At 34.2% G+C, this 25,622-nt stretch overlaps 3 protein-coding genes, 1 non-coding gene and 1 pseudogene across 4 annotated transcripts; 2 read left to right on the top strand and 3 right to left on the bottom strand.

Moving 5' to 3' along the window:
- Positions 1-5,253: 5,253 nt before the first annotated feature.
- Positions 5,254-7,650, top strand: LOC107016091 (DNA-directed RNA polymerases IV and V subunit 4-like). Its single transcript, XM_015216573.2, has 7 exons — positions 5,254-5,405; positions 5,709-5,820; positions 5,957-6,034; positions 6,140-6,173; positions 6,255-6,323; positions 6,965-7,063; positions 7,178-7,650. The coding sequence occupies exons 2-6, from the start codon at positions 5,732-5,734 to the stop codon at positions 7,037-7,039; spliced, it is 345 nt and encodes a 114-aa protein (XP_015072059.1). The 5' UTR covers positions 5,254-5,405; positions 5,709-5,731; the 3' UTR covers positions 7,040-7,063; positions 7,178-7,650.
- A 602-nt stretch (positions 7,651-8,252) lies between these two features.
- LOC107018223 (glucan endo-1,3-beta-glucosidase 5) lies at positions 8,253-12,171 on the bottom strand. The gene is made up of 2 exons (XM_015218646.2): positions 11,549-12,171; positions 8,253-9,520 (listed from the first exon to the last, which is right to left on the bottom strand). Exons 1-2 carry the CDS (start codon positions 11,935-11,937, stop codon positions 8,428-8,430), a joined length of 1,482 nt encoding a protein of 493 aa, XP_015074132.1. The 5' UTR covers positions 11,938-12,171; the 3' UTR covers positions 8,253-8,427.
- A 2,894-nt stretch (positions 12,172-15,065) lies between these two features.
- Positions 15,066-18,300, bottom strand: LOC107018224 (ATP-dependent 6-phosphofructokinase 2). Its single transcript, XM_015218647.2, has 3 exons — positions 17,589-18,300; positions 16,127-16,460; positions 15,066-15,791 (listed from the first exon to the last, which is right to left on the bottom strand). The coding sequence occupies exons 1-3, from the start codon at positions 18,135-18,137 to the stop codon at positions 15,304-15,306; spliced, it is 1,371 nt and encodes a 456-aa protein (XP_015074133.1). The 5' UTR covers positions 18,138-18,300; the 3' UTR covers positions 15,066-15,303.
- Positions 16,882-16,952, top strand: TRNAG-GCC. Its single transcript has one exon. It is a non-coding gene; the product is annotated as a tRNA-Gly (tRNA).
- Positions 18,301-21,138: 2,838 nt separating the features above from the next.
- LOC107015753 lies at positions 21,139-23,520 on the bottom strand (annotated as a pseudogene).
- Positions 23,521-25,622: the final 2,102 nt, after the last annotated feature.

Consider the following 25,622-nt stretch of genomic DNA (forward strand, 5'->3'; position numbering starts at 1 on the left):
TGTTGGGAATTAAACACACAACACACACAAATAATCTAGAGAAAAGAGAAACAGAACACAAACGGGACACACAAGAATTTAACGTGGTTCGGTTTCCCTACTCCACGACTGTAACAGGAGGATTTTTATTTCACTTGTGCTGCTATGGAATTACAAATACAAGGATCATATTTATAGGAAAGCCAAATGGTTAACCTAGGGTTTCAGTAATGGGTCGGGCCGGCTCACAAGCCTCCACAAAGCCCAACAATTTACAATGTCAATACTTGTGAGTAATAGTGAGACAAATTATGTGAAAGTATTGGAAGATGGATGAAGAGATGGGCTGTTATGGTATGGTTGTTCAACAATGGTGATGGAGGAAATGTACGGGTGGGGTGGTTTTCTTGAGTGACGAGACAGAGAGGTGGAAAAAAGAAAAGGAAAAAACCCAAAAAAGTTGAGAAAATCTAATAAAACACAAAATTAAAAAAAAATCATATTTAAAAAAGAAGTCAAGGAAGTATTTTTGAAACGAAAAATGGCCAAAATTACCCTTCAACTATTCAAAACAAACCAAACATACCCTTTAACTATATTTTGGCTTACTATTGGATCGCTTCTACCCTTCCTTTTAACGGAATAAGATGTGGCTTCCAATGTGTAAATGATAATGCTACATGGATATCCACCTAAGCACACCCACCCCAACCCATTAGAAGATCCAACCTTCCCCTTTCTCTTCCACCGTCCACTCCACAAACAATTTCATCGGCACTATTTTGGCCCCATCGGACTTCATTATCTCTGTAAAAATTCGCCCATACTCGCCACACCCTTCCTCCTTCGTTACCACACTGTCGAAACCCCTCTCACTTGGGTCAACCTTTTGTCCAATGTCAATGGTGTTGACTCTTGAGATGCCCAACTCTATACCATAATTGTCTCCTCTTCTTCAAGAGCTCTATTGGATAAGTATCGATTTCTTCGATAGAGAAATTGGGTTTGTTAAAATCAAGCAACCTAACATTTACGTGGACAATCATCTCATCGCTTGACTTCCGTTAAATTTCATCGACGCGTTCTAATTATTGTATTCAATAGTACAGAGGTTTATATAAATTAATGGATTGTTGTGTTATTTGTGTCAATGTTGTTAGATGATGTCAGTATTTTGCTTGATTCTGGCAACTTTGTGCCTTCTCCAGGCAACACTAGACAGTAATGAACGATTTTGAACCAATAGTAAGTTGGAAAAGGTAGTTTTGAGCCAAAATATAGTTGAAGGGTATATTTGGTCTATTTCGAATAGTTGAAGGGTAGTTTCAACCCTTTTCCATTTTTAAAATTATCTTCTTATCAGTTTTTTACCCTCACATGCCTTCAAGAAAGTGAACACATTCTTTATGCCATGTCAGCACTTAAGGGTATATTTATATTGCTTTAAAATAGTTCAAGGGGGTAATAAGACCCCGTAAAATATAAGTGCGTAGTTGAGAATCTGGTTATAGGTTGAGGGGGCATTTAACTATTTTCTCCTCCTATATATGGTGATGTCCATGGTAAACTACAACTTTGTCATACCCTGTCTAGCTACCTTTTTCAAATACTTCTTCGGCCTACCACCACCACCTCCTCTGGAACCACCAATAGCACACCTCTCACATCTCCACGGGTGTATTTGTGCATCTCCTCCTTACATGCTCCAACCATCTTACCCTGGTTTCCTACAACTTGTCCTCCATCGCGGCCACTCCTACCTTGTCTTACATATCTTCATTGCTAATCTCATTTCTCCTAGTATGCCCACAGATCCACCACAACATCCTCATTTCTGCAGCTTTCATCTGTTGAGTTCTTGACTGGACAACTCTCTGCACATACAACATAGTTGGTCTAACTACCACTCAGTAAAACTTGCTTTTGAATTTTGATGGCACATTTTCATCACACAATACTCTAGATGTGAGCCTCTATTTCATTTACCATGCACCAATATGATGTGTGCATCATCATAAATCTTCGTTTCTTGGATAATAGACCTAATATACGTGAAACTTCGTTTATTTTGGAGGGACTGTGCATGAAGCCTCATTTCCATGCCAGCCTTAGGCATTATGTCACTAAACTTGCATTCCACGTATTTTGTCTTAGTTCTACTCAACCTGAACCCTTTAGACACCCGGGTCCGACTCCAAACCTCCAGTTTGGCATTTCTTCTGTCGCGGTTCTCATCAAGCAAAACGATGTCAATAACATATACCATGAAACCTCACCTTGGATTATCTTGGCTAAGAAATGATCATGGTGCAGCCCCATCACAATTGGAAGTGCTCCGAGTCTCCTCCGTTGTCCTTATCCGGGTCTTTAGATTTATCGCACATATCCTTGATCGACCTATTGTACACCACAAGAGATTTGAAAATAACACGAGAAGTGATAAAAGATTATCTGAATAAAGGGAAGTAATTAATTCAGCTAATCAAGTTTAAAAGTAACAAAAAAATGTTACTAATTCTGTCAAAAAAATTTCTCTGTCAAAAAAAGTAACAAAAAAATGTTACTAATTAGAGGTGTAAAATCATCTTCTGAGGTTCTATTAAGCTGGAGTTGTCGGGATCTTTTTCTTGAATCATATTAGGAGAAAATATGTGTAAATGAAAAATAAAACTAGCTATTTGACATATTTCCTTTTCAATCATAGTAAAGAGTAAAAAAATAAAGGTAGTCTGATGCACAAAACATACACAGGGTCCGGGGAAGGACTGCACCCCAAAGGGTGTGGTGTAAACATGCTACCCTGTGTTAGGTTTTATTTGCTNACCACACTGTTGAAACCCCTCTCACTTGGGTCAACCTTTTGTCCAATGTAATGGTGTTGACTCTTGAGATGCCCAACTCTATACCATAATTGTCTCCTCTTCTTCAAGAGCTCTATTTGATAAGTATCGATTTCTTCGATAGAGAAATTGGGTTTGTTAAAATCAAGCAACCTAACATTTACGTGTACAATCATCTCATCGCTTGACTTCCGTTAAATTTCATCGACGCGTTCTAATTATTGTATTTAATAGTACAGAGGTTTATAGAAATTAATGGATTGTTGTGTTATTTGTGTCAATGTTGTTAGATGATGTCAGTATTTTGCTTGATTCTGGCAACTTTGTGCCTTCTCCAGGCAACGCTGGACAATAATGAACGATTTTGAACCAATAGTAAGATGGAAAAGGTAAATAGTTGAAGGGTAGTTTCAACCCTTTTCCATTTTTAAAATTATCTTTTTATCAGTTTTTTTGACCCTCACATGCCTTCAAGAGTGAACACATTCTCTATGCCATGTCAGCACTGAAGGGTATAATTATATTGCTTAAAAATAGTTCAAGGGGGTAATAAGACCCCGTAAAATATAAGTGCGTAGTTGAGAAACTGGTTATAGGTTGAGGGGGCATTTAACTATTTTCTCCTCCTATCTATGGTGATGTCCATGGTAAACTACAACTTTGTCATACCCTGTCTAGCTACCTTTTTCAAATACTTTTTCGCCCTACCACCAAAACCTCCTCTGGAACCACCAATAGCACACCTCTCACATCTCCGCGGGGGTATTTGTGCATCTCCTCCTTACGTGCTCCAACCATCTTACCCTGGTTTCCTACAACTTGTCCTCCATCGCGGCCTCTCCTACCTTGTCTTACATATCTTCATTGCTAATCTCATTTCTCCTAGTATGCCCACAGATCCACCACAACATCCTCATTTCCGCAGCTTTCATCTGTTGAGTTCTTGACTGGACAACACTCTGCACATACAACATAGTTGGTCTAACTACCACTCAGTAAAACTTGCTTTTAAATTTTGATGGCACATTTTCATCACACAATACTCTAGATGTGAGCCTCTATTTCATTTACCATGCACCAATATGATGTGTGCATCATCATAAATCTCCGTTTCTTGGATAATAGACCTAAGATACGTGAAACTTCGTTTATTTTGGATGGATTGTGCATGAAGCCTCATTTCCATGCCAGCCTTAGGCATTATGTCACTAAACTTGCATTCCACTATTTTGTCTTAGTTCTACTCAACCTGAACCCTTTAGACACCCGGGTCCGACTCCAAACCTCCAGTTTGTCATTTATTCCGTCGCGGTTCTCATCAAGCAGAACGATGTCAATAACATATACCATGAACCTCACCTTGGATTATCTTGGCTAAGAATTGATCATGGTGCAGCCCCATCACAATTGGAAGTGCTCCGAGTCTCCTCCGTTGTCCTTATCCGGGTCTTTAGATTTATTGCACATATCCTTGATCAACCTATTGTACACCACAAGAGATTTGAAAATAACACGAGAAGTATATAAGATTATCTGAATAAAGGGAAGTAATTAATTCAGTAACCTTAATTAAGCTAATCAAGTTCAAAAGTAACAAAAAAATGTTACTAATTCTTTGTCAAAAAAAATTTCTCTGTCAAAAAAAAAAGTAACAAAAAAATGTTACTAATTAGAGGTGTAAAATCATCTTCTGAGTTTCTATTAAGCTGGAGTTGTCGGGATCTTTTTCTTGAATCATATTAGGAGAAAATATGTGTAAATGAAAAATAAAACTAGCTATTTGACATATTTCCTTTTCAATCATAGTAAAGAGTAAAAAAATAAAGGTAGTCTGATGCACAAAACATACACAGGGTCCGGGGAAGGACTGCACCCCAAGGGGTGTGGTGTAAACATGCTACCCTGATGCAAGCATTAGTGGTTGCTTCTATGGCTCAAACTCGTACCTATAGGTCACACTTAAATAACTTTGCACCGTTTAGAGACTTCCCTTCCGAGTTAACATTACATTTGTAAACTAATTAAAAGCATTGTCATTTTCCATTGAACTCTTAAGGTTTCAGTCTTCCTTTAAAGAGTTGAAGAGATTGGAGTTCTCTCTTCCATTGAAGTAGAAGGTCTTGGTCTCCCTTTAACGAGCTGAATTCAGATTAAATAATCCTTTCAAAAAGATCCTATCAATTCACATAATATGAAAATACTAAAAGCTGACAATACACGTTGACACAGAGTCATAATGTGAAAACATTAAATAAACGTGACAATCCACATTAGAGTACACATGACACAGGCTCAAAATGTGAGAACATTAAGTTAATGTGACATACACGTGACATAGACTCATAATATGAGAGCATTACATTAATGTGACAATACACGTGAAAAAAAGACGCATGCATCTACTATAAATTACACTACCGTTCCTCTCAAAATTCCTCAGGCTTGTTCAGCCAAAACATCTTTTTTTTTGCAATGGAAAAGAGGACCAGCAAGGGTAAGCAAAAGATTGAAATGGAACTGATGGAAGCAGAGGAAGCACGCGCTGCTACTTTCTCGAGAAGGATAAAACCTTGTTCAAGAAAGCGGGTGAGCTTTCAACTCTGACCGGGGCAGATGTTGTTGTTCTGCTCATTTCACCTAGTGGAAAACCATATTCCTATGGATCCACTAGTATAAAAGAAGTATTTCATAAATATCGTGAATTGAAATCAGCCGATCGTCAACGCGATCATGCTGATGTGGGAAAATGAAATGTCTCTGAGTCATTTGATGATCATCTGTCTCTTGCTGTTGGTAAATCAAGCAGTAAATGCCTTACAATATAAGTAGACTATTTAGTGTCAATTCTGTTCTAATTTTCATTCTAAAAATTTCTTGATTTATATTCAGAGCTTTCAACCAAATCAACATGCATGATGGATTGTGAAGCTGCTGATATTTTGCAAGGAATCCAAGAGAACATGGTGGTGTTGTCTGATGATCCAGCCATAAAACTACCTGTGTAAGGGAGTGCATGCTTGACATTCTAACAATTTTCTTGTCATGATATCCACTTTTCTTGTCTCTGTTGCTTCCTTCTTGTGGAAAACTAGTGATGAGAGTTAAGTTGTCTTGGGTTTGACTTTGTTTGCTACCAGTTCATTTGACAGGGGATTGGCATATGGTCAAAGGATCAGGCTTTATGATAATCCCCAGGCTGTTGAACAAATACTTGGGTATCCTTGACCTTTTATTATTTAAAAAAATAGAACTTTTTTGTGGCTTGTTATAATTGTCCCTTGAAAATTTTCTAGTGCTGGTTTTCACTTAACTCAGATCAGGCCTCTAAAACAGCATGGCGTTTCTGATGGGGAGGTATTGAATTTCGACCTGTTTATACTTTGATCTTTTACATGTGAGGCAATGTTTTCATATTTTATTGTTGTATGGATGCAGCTTTGCATGATTGCCAACTTTCCCTTGGAATCTGTTGATGAAGTGTTTGCTTTTGTTCCCTCATTTAAGGTATGGACTGTACTGTTCTGGATATTGTTTTTGTTCTAATGACATGCTACACAAAGCTTTGCAAGTGTAAATCTGGCATATCAAGAGTCCATCCTCCCAAATTTTCAGATCTGACAGATAGAAATGAATACATTTGGTTATTGAGGTTGCTTCCAACTGCTGCTATTAAGTGAATTTTAAGTTTGACTAGACAGGACCATAAAAGCTATAATTAATTTTTGAAATAACCTTCTTTGTTCATACTAACAAAAGATGGGATGAAGCTAGATTTGTTTCTTAAATTGTTCCCTTCGATGGTGAAGATGGTATATGCTCATTTCTGCACATAGAGCTAATATATTAGTGGAACGAGTACTGCTGTTAGTTTAACGTATCCACAACCCCACGCAAAAAGAAAGAAGAGGAAAAGGAATTATTGCTTTCGTTTTTCAAATCTGTTTCCAGTGTCGAGCTTGTGTAGAATGATTGCGTCATTGGTTTCACTGCCATTTCTTAGGTGTCGGACAGCATTAATTGCTATCTCTTTTGAGGTTCTGGGCAAGTACTGTATGAATGTTGTGCTCTATCTATATCACTTTAATAAATTTGTGTATTTAGCATTGTATTAAAATGTGGTCTGCCGCTGCTGCGAAAAATTGCAGAATAGAAAGAGCAAGCTGAGAGTTCCCCTCGAGAATGTCTTGGCTGAACTAACCAAACTTAGAAAGGCAGCATAAATGGCTCAAGAGGAGCATTCTATGGTAATGTCATTATTCTAGTTTTGATCCTATATCATTCAAATAAGACTTCCAACTGCACGAAGATGATTATGTTCCAAGACAATTCACTTACAGCTGTCATTACGCTAAATGCAGGTACTCGTCCAGAGGGTTCTGCATGTCTTACTGAAGGTCATGCCCAACAGTTGAGCAGCCAGCAACTGTTGTCGTCTTTCTTCTTCTGTCTTTCTTTTGTCTAGTTATTAGCTAGGATTTCAGTGCTTCAGTGTCAACCTGTTAGCTGGCTGATTCCCAAAAGGAAGATGCCCTCTAATTATCCTACCAAGAAACAAACAAAAAAAAAAGGTGTTCCTATGTTCGCAATCCAGCCAGAGATGGATCCAATATTTGAAGTTTGTCGGTTTCTATTATGATCTCAAATTAATATGTTCTAGTAGCTGAGTTCAAGTCAAATATTTAGTGAGTTTCGTAGTTCTTAGATTTTGCAGAAAAATGGAAACAAAAACTTGAATGTAGCCTTGTTCTTGTGCTTATGCAAAAGCTTTCAGTCAGATGATTGAAAGAGTGTAGTCCCTTCATTGTTACAAAATCAGCTTTGTCTTGGTTTATGTTTCTGTGTCCAATTTTCTCAGTTATTTTAGTTTGACTAAAGTATCATATTGCTGATTGAAGGTAATTCTCATGTATAAAATGTCACATCTTAATTTAAAACTTGATGTGTAACCAACTAAACCCAACCAGCTACAATAGTAACAAGAATATTATCGATAGAATTCCACCAATTTCTCCCGCTCTGCAGAAGGCAAGAGCTCCTACATCCAATGGTGCTAAATATGCCCCCAACTAATATGCAGCTTTCACATGGAAAAGATAAGTTTTTCTCCATGATTGCTAGATATTACTTGCAATAGTTAGGTCTAAAATTTGAAGGAAACAAATAATCTACTTACCCTTGGGATGGAAAACTTCATATGTACAAGCATGAGTAATGATAATAACAACATTCCCATAGTGATCTCATAAGTGAAGTATGGAAAGTGTGGTAAGTACACACACCTTACCACTAGTAAAAGTAGAGAGGTTATTTCCAACAGGTCTGAGTCAAATAGCAATGATTCGAAGCACTCCTTTTTACACTATTTCGGACTCTCAACTCAAATGAAAGCATATCAAAACAAATTTGAAAAGGAAATACAGTAGTGAGAAGTCATGCCTTACACCGATATAACTTAAGTAATAAATGTCTGAACTCTTAGTATAAATCATCAAAGTTTGGTACATAAGTTGTACACACAAAATACTCATAGCTACTTTTTCTTCTGAAATGACTCTTTAACATATCACTATAGAACCTATCCTATGTAGTATACTTTCATGGTTTCACTCTAGAATAACCAAGCATCCCAAAGAAGAATCAACAACACTGATATCCAACTGTTCTGCAACCTAAAACCTGATGAAGAAGCATAATCACTAACCCCAACAAGAAATCTGCACTCTCCGATTGAAGGATTCAAGAAAGTAACCATCCCGAGCCCATCAAAATCACAGCTCCGCGGATTCTGCTTTTGGAGCTGATAGTAGCTGTTGAATGCGTATGATATGTTACCCTTTGCACCAATTTCGTTACACGATCCTCCATAGTTAAGGGTCGTGCAATCTGCATAACTACAAGCAAGTCTAACGTGGTTGGTTACTTCAGCAAGATCTTTCATAGGGTTTGCAATACACCACCTATATGGAAGATACTCAACATCTTTTGCATTCTTTAGTAGACCATTTCCGAGGTTCAACGGATATTTCGACTGGCCATCGAAGGAGAAAATGCCCCAGTGTCTTTCAAAGTTACCCGGGAGCACACTTTTTGCACCTTCATCGAGAAGACTGAAAAGATAAACATCCATAGGGGGGACTTGTGGCCTAAGAGGAGTTCCTTTGTTACTGAGAACATGATTCACTAGGCCTTGGTTGAAGACCCTTGCAGCTGTAAGATTAGCACCGAGGGCTCCATCGGTAGGCCAACCTACCTCTCCTATAACTATAGGCATCTGACCATATCCGATTTTTGCAAGGGCAGCTATTAAAGTGTCTAAATTTCCATCAAACGCGTTATAGTAGACATTAGGCCCGTCGGTCACAGCATGTGTTGTCCCTTCAAAAAAAGCATAATCTTGAGGGAAGTCTGAGTTTCCATATAGGCTGAGGAATGGATAAATATTTACCACGAATGGTGAACCATTAGAGTTCAGAAGTGAAACCATCTGTGTTATGATCGGAGTCAATTCGGGTCTGAAGGTTCCTTGTGATGGAAGGGAAGACTCATAGGCATCGGCATTGCATGGGACTACCAGCTTTACATTCCTAGCAAGATTTGCTTTGGCCAAAGACTGTAGCAAATTCGTCATAGCTGGGACGACGTATGATTGGTACTGACCAGAATAACTTGTAAGAAAAGGTTCATTTCCAACAGCAACATACCTGTGTTGATGTATAGCTGTCATTAGCCAAAGAGAGAGAAAATGAGAAGAAACAAGAGAATGACATGGTATATGCTGGAAACTGGAATCACCCATGAAAAATAAAGAGAAGGAAGAAGGTACTTTTATAGCTATGAAATTTTCAGACAAGGGATGCAACAGTGATCAAGTGTCGTTTTCTGCATAAACCATAAACAACTTAGCATGGCATTTGACTACTACTAGGCCACACTCTTGGGTGAACGATATTTAGTACTCTTTAAAGCTAAAGGTAAATGAAATTCCAGCACTGCCTAACATGCTTTGTTATTATTACGGAAACGAGTATTGATCTTTTTCGTTCTCCACCCCTCAATTTTTTAACTAGCTATGGAATTGAATTTCGCTCTATCAATTCTGTCACTCTTATCTACGAGAGCAGCAAACTCCACTTCTGAAACCGAAGAAAAGATCATATCGGCAATAGCAAGTAAAGTCTGAAATGCCACAGAAGCAAGCCTTGGCTTAGCTGCATTATCTTCCTACTGATGTCATACTAGACTCCATTATGACCTAAGGGTGGTGAGTGAAATACCTTAAGCCCCGAAGTAAATTCCCCTTTCTTCCCTCTCGACAGGGAACTCATCTTAGAGGAATTCATTTTTCCACTGAAAGTGCTTTTGATAGGGAATAGCCTTGCCTTAACTGAGAAAGGCTATGTCTGTAAGCGTAAAAAACTACACATTAAAGGGCTTAAATTTTGGCTACTTTATTATCTTTATTTGGATGATACTGGTGAACGTCATGAGAAAGGAGGTTATAGTAGTACTACTAGTCATCTACCTCATTTATTATATGGTGATTGTAATCACTAATCTCTTACCATTTCAAGGTGATGTATCCCCTGCTGCTAATATAAACAGAAAGAGTGTTGAGCCAAATTGGGTGATGGAATGTAATAATGTGGCCATAAGATGTTTTTTTAGTGAATCAAAAGATGGATTTTTAACACAGTTTACTACCAAAAAGTAACATAATATAAATATCTACCAGGAACTAGAACAGAATATTGCAAGAACTAACACAAAAATATCTTGTAAAAGCTCACTATAAGAACTTCAAAGACAGAATCCAAGAATCCAGAGACACAACAACCACTTATATGAACAATTACAGTTCGAATGTTTGAAGAATCAAAGCCCTTCATTTCCTCTAATAGCATAAAAATGGAGGTAAAGACAAGAGTCGGCATTACATAGGTAAAACACATATAGATTGGCAAACCCTAGTGCAGTAGTACTACAACAAATATGCCCTAGTCACAAATAAGTTGCGGTCGGCTATAGCCTATATGAATCCTAACTAATCATGTTTAACAAACAAAAAAATTACACAGAGAAATGAAAAGTACTAGAAGGTATTTATGTTTTTAACTGGCATACAAGTTCATATTGGGGCTAAAAGACTCCTAGAAAGCATATGATCTAAGGTAAACCTAGTAACATATCCAAAATACAAATAACAACAACTATGCCTCGATCTCAAATAAGTTGGGGTCAGTTATATGAATACTAACTATTCCCTTAAAGCTTGTAAACTTGGGTCTAACTCAACCCCAAAAGTTAGCACACGAGGAAAGATTGCTCAAGTTCATATAAGCAAACCACCAATGTACTTCCCAGTGAATAGGGAACTCTAATTCACCTTAACACCCCCTTTCATGTCCAGGCCCTACATGAGCATGAACTGGGAGCTCAAACAGGGATGAACCTAACTCTACGTAAAGATATGACACTTCACCAAACTCAACCCCAAAACTAACTCAAGAGAGGAGGATTGTCAAGTTCATATGTGCAGACCACCCGTCCATTTTCCAACCAATGTGGGATTCTAATGCACTCTGACAAGCTCAACTCATGTAAACATAAATAAAACATAATCTCAGCTAATTAGCAAATACTAGCAGCTAAAAGAATCAGAAAAGATTATTTTTAAAAGGCAGGTGAAATAACAAAGTAATCCATGAAAAGAAAGAGAACTTAAAAGTTACTTGATATTAACACCCCCTTTAACCATATATCTTGAAACATTTTGAGCTACCCACAAATCAGCAGCAGAAGTAGAAGAACTAAGACCAGCCAACATATCATTTGGTATCCCAACCATAACTTCAAGCCCACTCCCCATCAAACCCTTCATCACAGCTGGATCTGCATCAAAAAGCTTCACTTTCTGAATCTTGTTTTGTTTAAGAAGATCCACAACAGTAAAAGGTGACATTTTGTGCAAAGATATAGTGCCCCAATTAACCCCAATACCAGATTCCACCTCAATAACACCCCAACATAAGAACAATAACACTGATACAGCTACAAAACTAAAAAGGGTCTGTTCTTGTTTGGGTAAATGAGTGATTAAAGCCATTTTCTTGAAACCCATGTACCAGCTAAGAAACAATTGTTCATCAACTAGTCTTGGTGAGATTCTTTTAGAGGAATTTACAGAAAAGGCAGAATCTTTTCTTCTTTTTACACAAGAAAGATGGATTCTTGTCAGCTAATTTGTGGGAATTATATTAAGCAGAAGATTATTGCTGTTAAACAGTGTAAATGTCGGTTTATCTCAGTAGCAGCAGGAGCTGAAAAGCAAACTGTAGTGGCATTGGAGGGCCAGAAATCTTTTTTATTTGTTCAATTTCATAAAAATAAAAATTATTTTTCATCATGATATTTTTAATTTCTTATTTTTCAATTTTATTATCGTTCACTTTCATAAAAATAAAATTATTTGTTATCGTGATATTTATAATTTATTGTTCTTCGATTTTATTATCATTTTTATTTTCCAGACTTTGACTATCTAATTTTTTTTCCTTTTCTTAGTGTTGCACAATGTTGTGCTTATTAGTTGTTGTATGTAAGTCCTCTTTTATTTTTATTTTTTTTCCTTATTTGAATTAATTTAAAATATTTTATTTAACTTTAAAATCTAAAGAAAATGATTTTATTTCCAAATTGTAATTGTTACCTTTCAAATCTTATTAGTATAAATATCAAATAACTTTATATATCAAGGTTGAGTTATTTTTTTTGTTACATCCAAAAATAAATATTTTAGCTTTAAATTTCTTAGTTTATAATAAAAGGAAAATTATAAACAGGTAATAGAAATGTGATTTTTAAAAAAATGATTTTAAGTCAAAATTGTATTACAAACTAAAACCGTCAAAATACACAAACGTAGTCTAGTGTGAATTTGGGATACAGACAATATGGTACCTAGAATTCTGATATCCACATTTAAGTCGGCATGTTATCTCGAGTTTGAATTATAAATATAAAAATTATTTTTAATGAAAAACATGTTAGGAATACTTTTTACGTTGAATTATTCGGTATTGATTCAAATTAAACCAAAAGAAATAAGTAGAAAAATAACAAGCTATTTATAAATTAAATCTAGGAGTTGTTAGGTTGTCATAATATATAGCCATGGTTGAGGTATAAGGTGAGGGTTGATAGTTGGAGTTTCCTTTTCCTTATTTAATTTAGATTTAAAGAGAGCACTTATTAATTTGATTTAATTATTTAATATTTGATGTTTATTAGTGTGATTAATTTGTACTTAGTACCCCACATCGTATAAGACGTATAAGATATTTAACGTTCGAATTTAAATTTTTTGATCAAAAGAAAAGAGATATATTTTTTTTTATCACACTCTTTCTAATAGTGCATGTTAATTCAGATTAAGAAGATCAAATCTATTTCATCACGCTTCTTAATAATAAATAAAATAATGTATATTTCTCTTGAGATATATGATTTATTTCTCTTTTTAATCATTTCTAAAAAATAATATATTTTTTATTTAGTAATAATTTAATTTTAAAAAATTACTTTTTACTTTTAATAAAATAATTTATAACTTTATAAATAACTATTTTATTTTAATTTTTAAAGTATAAATTTCACATCAAATTAAATAAATTAAAGACTGGTAATACTGCATATCGAATACTAAGCCGTGAAAATTGACTTTTGCATTCATCTGACTACTTCATTTAATTACTTCATTTATGAATTATGATATCTGAAATTTATATGATCTTATCAACTTTTTATTTAAATAGCATAAAATTTTAGTATGTTTGTTATATTCAGTATATTTGAATCATTGTTATTTATTATATTTTATTATATTATTAATATATTTATAATATTTATTTTAATTATTATTTAAAATATATTATATTGTATTGTTAAATTTCATTATTATATAACAATAAAAACCATATTTTATGGAGCAATCAATTTAGTGTTTTCTCATTGTTACTTAATTTCTTTTTCTAATTATATCTTTACATGATATTTCAAATTACTACTTTACCTTTTACTTTAATAATTTAAATTTAGTCAAACCTCGCATCCTAGAATAATTAAAGATATTTTAGAAAATTTATAAATTAAGCAAACAATTAAAATGTTACTCCCTCCGTTTAAAAAAAATATCCCTATTTCCTTTTTAGTCTGTTTAAAAAAAGAATGACCCCTTTCCTTTTTGGCCAACACTTTAACTTTAACTTTGCACGTGACATGTTTAATACCTTTGTACATTTGACATAACTTTAATTTAGGATCACAAGATTAAAAAATCTTGTTTCTTTTCTTAAATTTCGTTCCAAGTCAAATTAGGTTATTCTTTTTTAAACGAATAGAGTATTAAACAACAACAAACAATACATTTTAGCCAAACATTACATCTACAATACAATGTAATATAATATATTATAAAATAGATAAATAATAATAATTCAAAATTCATAACTAAAAGTTACGGTTTTAAATAATAAGACACATCAAAAATTACAATTAATCATTCAGACGAAATATCTCATCCGATAAGCTTAGTAGGATTCCCTCCGTCCCGTCTCGTCCCATTGGACAGCCTTACCGAGAATCGAGATACATCACCGACTCTCTCACATGGAAACTCAATGAGACAACCCTCGTATTGTGCTTAAATTAATTAATTTTATAAAACGGTTTATTTTGTTCTCAAAATTACGAGGAATCATTTTCTACTAATTATACCATTAAACCTTTTTTTTTTCTTTTAGGACTTCAGCAAATATTTCTCTTAAACTTAAAATATTGTCCAACGTAAAAAATAGAGAAACAAACCACCTTTTTGAACTTCTTTTTAAAAAGCAAAATGAATCAACCAATAATTTGTTTAAATATGTACTAATAATGTAGAAAAAAATATTACACCATAAGTACATTTAATACGCAAATATGTAATTGCAGCAGCAGACTGAATTCAAATTCATATTTGATTACACTATTAGTAATTTTGATGTGTAAGAATCAACTCCTTACTCACATTAAAATTTAATTGTATCCTCATTAAAATTAAATTAAATTTAAATACGCACTGATAAACTATCTCAACGTAGAGGGTAAATCATGAACTTTGACAAAATTGATAATCATATCGAAACAGCCAACAACCCCAACTAAATGCAAATAACTAAAGGAACTCTTAAAAAGAGAAAAGGGGAGCACTTAAGAAATAAATAATCTTTGCTTAATTCACTACTCATCAAGATATTATCATCATAATACATTTTACACTAATGCACCTTGTTTATTAATTAAATTATTAAGTTACCGAATACTTGATACGACGCCACATAGATATTCGATGAAATAATTGAAATACGTACAACCTAGATAGGCCAAAATGTGCACGACCTGACCAGAGGAGGACAGAGAGAAGCCAAAATAGATCATTCAAATGCGTTCAACTTCTGATGAAATCAGGCTGATTGCTAACAGATCTAACCCAAGACCATTTATGATCTCTAGTATCAACTTTGTTCTTTGCTTTGGCAACTTCATCAACTGGAATATATGCATAGTTCCCATTTATCGGTCCACAAACGAACCCGGTGTACCCTGCCATAACTCCGTGAATGGCAGAGTGCGCCAACAACGTGCAGTACGAGTTATCTGTTGCGTTTGGAGGAACAGCACGTATCATGTACGTAGGATCTATGTATTTTATCGTGAACAACTCGTTTGGATGATCCCTGCTCCACCAATTCTTGAGTTCGGACTTCAGCCACCCTCCAACGTCCAAGAAGACAGGGTTGCCTGACTCGTCCTTCTCTGTTTTCTGGGATTCAGTCCTCGGTATCATATCTTGTCCTGCACCCTCGGCTACTACCAGCACCGCGTGCCCCATCTCCTTCAACCGGTCTTCGAGAAATTCAAATAGCCCTCCCTTACCTGTTGAGACAAGGTATAATTAACTAAAAAATGTGTCAGGATTAATTAACACGACTCAACATGCTATACCCAAAAATGTGCTAAGATTGGTCAGACGATTCAACATACTATCCGACTACACAGCAAGAAGAAGATCCTTGGGTTTCAAATCACATCGCCACCCGAGAAGTAATGTGTGTGTATGCGAGTATACACATAAGAACGTCACACAATTCAACATTATATTCAGAATATGCACAAAGATCCTAGGTTCAAATCTTATCGCCACGCTACATAAGAGAAAATGTATACGTGTACATATGTAAAATGAGATGGCTCCGCAGTTCTAATATTACCTTCCAAGTAGAAGTCGATCTCGGGAATCAAACAACAATCGACATCACGGCTACTTAATGTTGCATGTAGTGCAATATGACCAGTACTGCGACCCATAAGCTTCACTAACCCTATCCCATTTACTGCACTCTCCGCTTCTACATGAGCGGCATTAATAGCTTGTTGTGCCATCTCAACGGCAGTTTGGAACCCAAATGATCTGTCGATAATGCCTACATCATTGTCAACTGTCTTAGGAATTCCAACCACTGATATATACAATTTTCGTTGTTTCAGTTCCTCGAATATCTCAACTGCTCCACGCATTGTACCGTCTCCTCCTATGATGTAAAGCTAAAACAATGCACAAACACAACAAGTCCCATCACTAGCTACAGACAGAAATTAAATGTATCATTCAAATGGAGATACATAACTTTTGAAGATGAACCAACCTCTGCTACAAACATCAACAAATTAATATATTGCTATGCTTTAGCCATCTAATAAATGACCAAACAACATATCGTCTAGCTATGTGATCGAACTCTCTAAAAATGGTACTGCACTCGTGTCAAACCCTTCAAAAATGTATGCGACAAGTACCCATGTCTTTTTTGTGGAGTTCGAGCAAAATTTGCCAGTATTACTTAAGTAATAAAGTAATGAACGTACACAAGTACTCGACCACAAAATCTGTTCTCTTTGTTTTTCAATTTCCTTTTGCAGTTGTACACTTGCAGTATATAAATTGAATGAGTTCACTGAACAAATTGCACCAGTGGTCTAGTGGTAGAATAGTACCCTGCCACGGTACAGACCCGGGTTCGATTCCCGGCTGGTGCATAAACTTTTTTTATCCAATTTGGATTTTTAATCATTAAAAATTCACGGTACTATTTTTTCTCTACTTTATAACTCAAAAATCACTCGATTGTTTGATATTTCAATGACAAAAGGTCACTTTCCTTTATTTTTATAACTCAAAAGTCACTCAACGGTCTGATATTTTAATCACAACTCACTCGATTATTGACATCGAATAAACATCACTTCACTTTACTTTATAACTCAAAAAAACACTCAACTACTGATATTTCAATGACAACAAAGATCACCGCCTCAACTAGTGATATTTCAATCACAAAAAGCCACTTCTCTTTGCTTTATAAGAAAAATCACTCAACTACTGATATTTTAATCACAAATTGTTTGCTTTATAACTCAAACATCACTCGACTATTGATATTTCAATCACACAAAACATACTGCACTTTGTAACTCAAAAAACACCCAATTACTAATATTTCTATCCCAAAAAGGTATTTTTCATTGCTTTATAACTCAAAGGTCACTCCTCAACTATCGATACTACGATCACGTATAACTCAAAAGTCACCCGACTATAAATATTTCAATCACGTATTCAAATTTCTTTAAGCTAAATTTTTACGAATTAGCGAAAAAAATAAATTCAAAAACCTGGTTAAACCCATGATTCTGAATAGCATCAACAATCTTCTTCAAATCAAATCCACCTCTAGAAGTCTCAAGCACAGTTCCACCTCTCTTATGCCAATCATCAACCATCTTCGGATTCAATCGTACCGGGTCATAACTATAAAACCCTCGATAACCCGCTTTAATCCCAAAAATCTCACGAACGCCGTACAATTCCCACAACCCAACCACCAATTCACGAATCACCGTATTCATCCCAGGGCACAAACCACCACAGGTAACAATCGCAGCTCGTACAGTAACAGGATCGAAGAGAATCTGATTTCGAGGTCCTGCTCTGTGGTAAGCTAATGGCGGATTAGGTGAAGGGAAAGTTCCAGAAAGATCTAGAACATTGTGACGGAGAACGATATCGGATGAGGTAAGGAAGAATCCGGGAAAAGTACGGAAAAAAGGGTTAACGGCAAGTGGGTTAGTGTGGGTTTGGATTTGGGAACTGTAATTTGTGAGATGAGATATGTGTTGTAGTTGAACATTCGAGATGGAAATTGAAGAAGATGAATTTGACATGATCGAGAAATATCGATTGCTTATTGAATCCTTCGAATTTGATGGGGAAAAAAAGAGGAGGGAATATCGAAGTTTTAATAGAAGCTAAAGATGAAACGTGGCGGGTAAGGGGAAGAGGTAAAGGAAGAGGTGTGCTTTAGGGAAGCTCTATGCAAGACACGTCTTCATGCTTGAATTTACGCTCTAATTATAAATTTTAAAAAAAATTCATAATTGAAAGTATCTTTCGATAAATAATTAATATATTTTCGATGATTAACTCAATTTTAAAAATTAGCGTTCGTATAATGATAGCTAGGTGACAATTTGTGGAGTGGCCGATGGTGGAGATAGCTAGTGGTATAAGATAATTAGTGGCGATAGGGTAGATAAGTTAGTAAGAGTGATTGATTGTAATAGTCGAATGATGACGGAGGTAATCAATTGCAATATCTCATCGTGAATGAGGTTCATTATGTTAATAATTTATAAATAAATATGATAAGTGATAATCATTAATGGTGGTATGATTACTAATAAAGGTGAAGATATTCGATAATGACTAACAATGATAATTATTATAGAAAGAAATTGATAATAATACGTGATTAGCGGTCAAAATGATTGATAATATAATAGTTATATAATGATAACTAATAGTTGAGATAGTTGATGTTTGCATCATGGTATCTCTTTATTTGATACTATATTAGTAAAAGTCAAATTCAATAACTATTTATCGGTCAGAAGAAAGTAAAGCACAATTAAACTCTAATCCAAGTATTATTTGTGCAGTGAATTAAAGGTTTTAAATTTGAATTTTGAATATGAATTTTTAAAAGGGAAAAAGGTATGATATATTCCTCAACTTTGTCATTTGGAGCTGATATATCCTTGTTATAAAAGTGGCTCATATATGCCCTTACCGTTATACAAACGGCTCACATATACCCCTGCCGTTACAAAATGGCTCATATATACCCTTCATTTAACGGAAGTTAAAAAATTAGTTTTAAATTTATATTTATTACTAGTAATTTTTTAAAAAAAATTATTTAGGGGTATATATGATTCTTCTATCAAAGTTTAAGGTATATTTTAATTTTTTTCATACATAAATTGTTTTTTGACTTTTTTTATTATAATTATTTGAGTTTCTTATTCTTATTTTGTTTTTTTCTTTCATTCCTTACTTTAAAGAAAAAAAAATTAAACTATTTTTTTGTGTGTATTGTAATTTAATTTCGTATTCGAAGAAAAAATTTGGTCACCTACAATAAGTTTTACAAGAATATTAGTGAAACATAAATAAATTTGATTATCAAAATAATAATTATAAATTAGTCATTGAAACAAAAAAAAAGGTAAAAAAAAAATATGTTTGACGAGGATTAAATTTACTCATATGGGATTATATTTTTTAGAAAAAATAATAAAAATTTAGATTAAAATTATTTTTTTTTCATTTCCGTTAGAGAAAAAGGGTATATGTGAGCCATTTGTTTACAAGTAGGGGTATGTATGAGCCACTTTCATAATAAGGGGTATATCAGCTCTAAATGACAAAGTTGAGGGATATATCAGACCCTTTTCTCTTTTTAAAATAAAAGACAATATTTTTTTAAATCTTAACTAACATAAATTTAAATTAATTAGATTTTAATATGAATATGGAATATCAGATAAAAAATAAAATTAAAAATTTAATTAAAGTTGTATCTCCTATTGTTGAAATGAAAAAGGTAGCACCCCATTATAACAAGGCAAATTCAATTGTTGGACTATCTCTTGCATTGTATTTTTCAGGGGACTTTATTTATGAGAGTATATTAATTTGTTTATAATTTTGGTTATGGAGATGTGAATGAAATAGTTTTATGACATCATAAAGAAGAATTATAGGTAAAAATTAAATTACAATTTTATTTTTTACATCAAATTTAGATGTTATTAATTATTTAATTAAATTATGATTTTTTAAATTATTTAATTAGATTATGGTTTTATCTTTATATTAAATTTAAATGATAAATTATTTAATAATTAAATAAAAATAGTAAAATCACCATATATGTACTTGAATCAATCACCGTAAAATCTCTTGAATATTTATTCTTTGTATTAATTTCATTTTTGAGTAAGTTATGGACTTTTGGTTTTGTTCATCTTCCAATTGGAAATATGAGTAGTTATTTTTGCCCTTTCACAAAAAGAAAAAAAATTATACTAACACCTATCTCTCTCTCTTATATATATACTAGATGAGTGTTGCCCGTGCTTAGCATGGGCCCAACATTTTACACTTTAAAGTAGTGGCGACATGAACATATACACAACTGTAAAAAGTTTGTTTAATAAGTTTATGCCGGAAAATGTCTTCATAAGTCATATAGGCATAACACTATTATGTGTTCTTTCTCCACCACCCTCCAATGTCTCTAATAATATACAACCTGAACCATAATAAATACACACATAAACAATATATCTAGAAAGTCAAAAACAAACCAAACAATGAAAGCTGCTCCCATTAATACTACAAATACGACATTCCATCTTTAGCTAAAATGGTGTATTGACGAAAAAAATTGAGCAAGAAACATACTAAATAATGACAAGAAACACCTACCTTAGAGACTCCTTTGTAAACATCCTCACCAGCAGGATTATAATGAGAACTCTGATCTTGGATTCTCTTCATTGTAAGCAATGCTTGTCATCATACATGAAGACTATAATATTTTGAACAAATTTTGCTCGACGGCTGATACCAACTGATATGCAAAAGGTTATGAATCTTTTAGAAGTTTACTACTGAGTCCAAATTAGTTACTTCAGTGAAATAACCAATGCGACCACATTACATCTATCTACCAGCAAAGACAGGTTAGAGTGTAATCTATGCTTACCTTAAACCTTAAGTAGCAATATCACGCGCTTCATATTCCATAAATATTTGCCAAATGTGATGTCCAATAAATATTTTCTAATAATTTTAAGAATCTCCTGTAAAATTCTGCAAGACAATTGAAGCAATATTCCTAAGCAAAAAGGGTAAAACGCCAGTGCAATCTTTTTAGAGAAAAAATAGAATGGAAAACCAGTTATATTGTATAGGAACAAACTTCTAGTGTAGCAAAAATGGAAAATCTCAAAGCTCCTCGAATGACATGTTCAAGAGAAGAATGTCAGGAGTTAAAAATAATTAAACAAATACACAAGAATTAAGTTGTTAAACCTCAATAAAGCTTAATGATGATTAATTGAATTATACATCCACATTACAAGGTAATCACAGAAAAAACTATTCATATTGACAAATCGAATCGATAAATGGAGAAGCTAGAAGGAGAATAGGATGATGGAAATTATAGATGGAAGTGAAATGTGTACTGACAAGGCGGTCTTTATTTTATTTCAAATTCATGTCCTAAAAGTATGCAAAAGGTTAAGTTCTCCTCTAATACACATGTTAGGCTATTATGAGAATAATGTTTATAGTCACGGAGATGTGTCCATAGCTTTGAAATAGGCATGGAGCTGGGATACATGACCTATGAGGATTCCACCTACTACCCCTTTCACATCAAACAATGTTGATAAGTTACCAGATTCATTGGGACAAGTATCGTCACAAAAGGATCAAGATACACTTTTACATAATAGAGTAAGAAAACAACAAGACGACATATCTAACATGACAAACGTATTACAGTTAGCATATTTGTATGGCGAATATAGTACCGGAGGCACGATAGAGAAATGTGTAAGCAACCAAAAAATGCAAAAAACAAATGACCCAACTCCTGGAATCCTCTATGCTTCTCTAAAACCCACAACTGATTCTCTTTTCTGTTTGATCTTGAGAGAGGTTTATTCAATTTCTCATCTTCTTTTTCCTGGCGATAACACTTCATCTTTATTACACAAAATGATTACGGATAAAACAGGTAAGAATATGAACACTATCATGTTACTAAAATCAATAAGGATATGAGCAACAATCATTGACCGACCCCATCCGTAGTTCAAATAATATTGATGCGAATATGTACCCCGTAAGGTTTCCAATAGATGTGTGAGCATGCTAAATACCCATTATAAGTCACCTCTTTGTTGCAAACCCAATTCCCTAGCATTGCAACTACTAAAGGACATCTAGTGGGTTGGAACAATGATCCAGCGACCATTTGGATAGTCATATAGTAATTGAAACTATGGACATTCGCCCAATATCCAAGTCAAGAAAGAATTCTGAATAAACCTATTCCTAATGTTTCCCATGTAAAATTTTTTTTTTGAATCTATTCTGTAGTCTATGTGCACTGAGATATACATTTTGGTGGCAGACACAAATAGGAAAGTCATATCAAGATTACCATTTCCATTAGGGATGTTAAGTGTAAACCAACCATCTCTAAATGGTACTATTACCTTGCCATGGTAAATTAGGACTAAACCCACGGGATTGGGGATCAAGTGCTTGTTTCACAATGCCTGTGGTTTTCCAATTACAATGGTAGCCAAAATATATGTGAAGTGGATATATTAATCAATTGCCATAATAATTTTCTGTATCAAAAATCTAATTTTAAAAAAAAGTACGGAATTTTGTGTATCAGATATGTATTTGTTAGCTTCTAACATGGCTTGGTATACAGAAGTGCACACCACTCGAAAGAGGATAAAGAACATACGACTAAAGAATAGAAAGACATTTTATTTAGCTAGAGAGAACTGAGCACACCTTGTCACATAGATATTGTAGCATGACATTGTCCCGAGCCTGCACGATATAAGGAAGTTCGATCCCTTCCGACTATAATGATTAGAAATGCACAATTTTAATTCTAGAGTGATGAGGCGGCAATCATTTAAGCATCTCCTCACAAGAAAAAATATGGTAACTACAGTAAGTGAGAGAGCTTCTCAACAACTTAACTGAATTTCACCGCGACCTGATAATGAAGAGATCAAAGTCATCTTGAAAAGTAAAGCTTGGTAGTTGATGTAATTATGTTTATCTGCTGAATGGTAGGTCTTACAGCCTCAAAACACAGCTTATTGTAAGAGACTGACAGGTTCCAAATATTGGTGCCATTGAGCAGGCGATCCTGCTAGCCAAGCACAAGTCATATGTCTTCATATAAAAAACATGTATACAATTTTAAAGAGAAGAGGGAAAATGTAAGCCAAACACAAGTCAATATTTCATGAGGTCACTGACTGATGACTTCTATAAGATGTTAATGTAATCACAGTAAAGTTTAGGATAGAAACCAACCTGCTCAGCAAATGTCTCCAAACATATTGCATCAAGGGGATGTGTTTCAGCAGGGGAGAAAAATCCAGTGACATTCGATATAATAACCGTGTCTTCTGTCGTGATAAAAGTATCAAACATTCATTTGACGAAGTTGAACATTGCTCGGTGCTCTGTCCCTCCAATTTCCAATTTGCCTGGCTTTGAGATGCCAATGGTGGATAAACCATACAAGTTGGTCTAAGGACCATATCTATGTATACGGATCCCAATATCGTTTGCACACCAGATGCAGGAGTCAAGAAATCATAAGTACGTAGATCTTCATATATTACACAATGCACAACTTGCAAGTATTTCTTATGTCTTAAAACTCATAGCTTGGACATGAAAATCATGTTAAAGTTTTCTGGAAAATCGTATGAAAACAAATAGAAGAACAATCCACACTTTTAATAACTATTGATTTATTATTAAACGTCTAGATAATAAGCAGCAATAACCATGTCCATAACTACCTTGGGACACTCCATCCTTAATTTAAGGAGCATGTGGTAGATCCAAAAGATTGTCCAAAAGTAGTCCACGTTCACAGGAAGTTCCATGACTATCGTCTATTCAGTTTCAGTGAAAATGGTTCTAAGGCAAAATAATATAAACAACTGAAAATCTAATGGTAGTGATTCCAAACCTATGCAAGATTTTGATATCCAAAAGGTCGTTGTAAAAAAGAAAGGGTAGTTGCAGGTGACAAATCCATATCATTCTTTCTTGTTCAAAGCAGAGTAGTGCTTTGATCTTTACATTCAGTAATCTTGTTGATGGCATTGTCTCACACTTCCCGACAGTGGAATACTCCATCCTAATTCCGTTAAACAAACATCAAAGTTAGTGGTAGCTATTTCATGTCCTCTGCAAAATGAAAATGGAAGGAGAAATATAAGATCACCCTGATTTATTGTGCAAAACACATATTTCATTAAACACTCAATTAAATTGAATTGTACAGTAAAAAGTGATCGCAAAGATAAAAATGAAAATCAAGCCGGGTATATTCCATAGATTATTGTTGTAAAACAATGACTACATATTGTTGTTTTGCTTTTTGGTTGACCAAGAGAAAGCCAAAAAAAAATATCCATAAGAAAATAATATTCTAATATCTTGCACGGCTTATGGAAGATCATAATTGACAACATAGTAGCCTACATCTTGACCAGTAGAACCAAAACTACCAAGATAAAGATAAATTGGTATACTCCCATATATGCCTTTAGTCGTGATACAAATAATCATGTTGCAGCCCGAAAAGAAAAATGGCAATTGGGAACTTTAAATAAGTTAATTGAGATATATTATCAAACAACTTAGATACACAATCCACTTGATATCTTAGATTTTTGTAAAATGGTCCAACTTTTGCACTAATTAATGGTTATAAAAATTAAATTTATCAAAAAAACATAATGCATGTGTAAATCAAACGGTTAGTAAGGTGCATGTAGAAATCTTAGGTAGACACTATATCAAAAGAGTAGAAAACTAAGGTACACATTTAAAATTGCGTTTACTTTTAATGTTCGAATCAAAAAGAGCCGAAGAGACCCAACAAGAAGAAACTCAAAAGAACTAATCAGAGCAAACATCATAGTCAGCAAAAAGTGAGTATTTTAGCTTTGTGAAAGTATTTGGAAAGATAACCAAATAAATTTAAGATTTATACCAACTCAACTCCTCTTGCCATGATAGTGCTTGTCAATGTATCCCTTGCCACTGCAGAATTTTGGACCATATGTTTTTGGCATAGTCACAACAGAAGAACAAATAAATTTAAGATTTATACCAATGATGAATGAGAGAAAATTGAAGTGGAGAATTGGACATAGTATCATAACAACAAGAAGTATAAAATTGAACTATGCATAAATTTCATTGAAAAAACTGGAAGCAGCAAAACCCGTAACCAATCTTCTTCACCCCATCAAAGGGGAAAAAGAGAGATAAGGATTGAGAAGCAATAAAGAAGATTTTGTAAATTAAAGTGTATTGCACGAAAAAAATGAATCCACGTGTGAGATGCTACACATGTTCACTATTATTTTTATCCACGTGTCCATTCAGCAATAAGTTAACAGTACAATTTACATTGCTTTGAGTACAATAGTCTACTGCAGTGTTCGTACCCAAAGTCTCATTTCTAAATAAGGGGATATATATATATATATATATATATATATATATAT

Source organism: Solanum pennellii, chromosome 4 (genome assembly GCF_001406875.1).
Source record: "Solanum pennellii chromosome 4, SPENNV200".
NCBI classification, from domain to species: Eukaryota; Viridiplantae; Streptophyta; class Magnoliopsida; order Solanales; family Solanaceae; genus Solanum; species Solanum pennellii.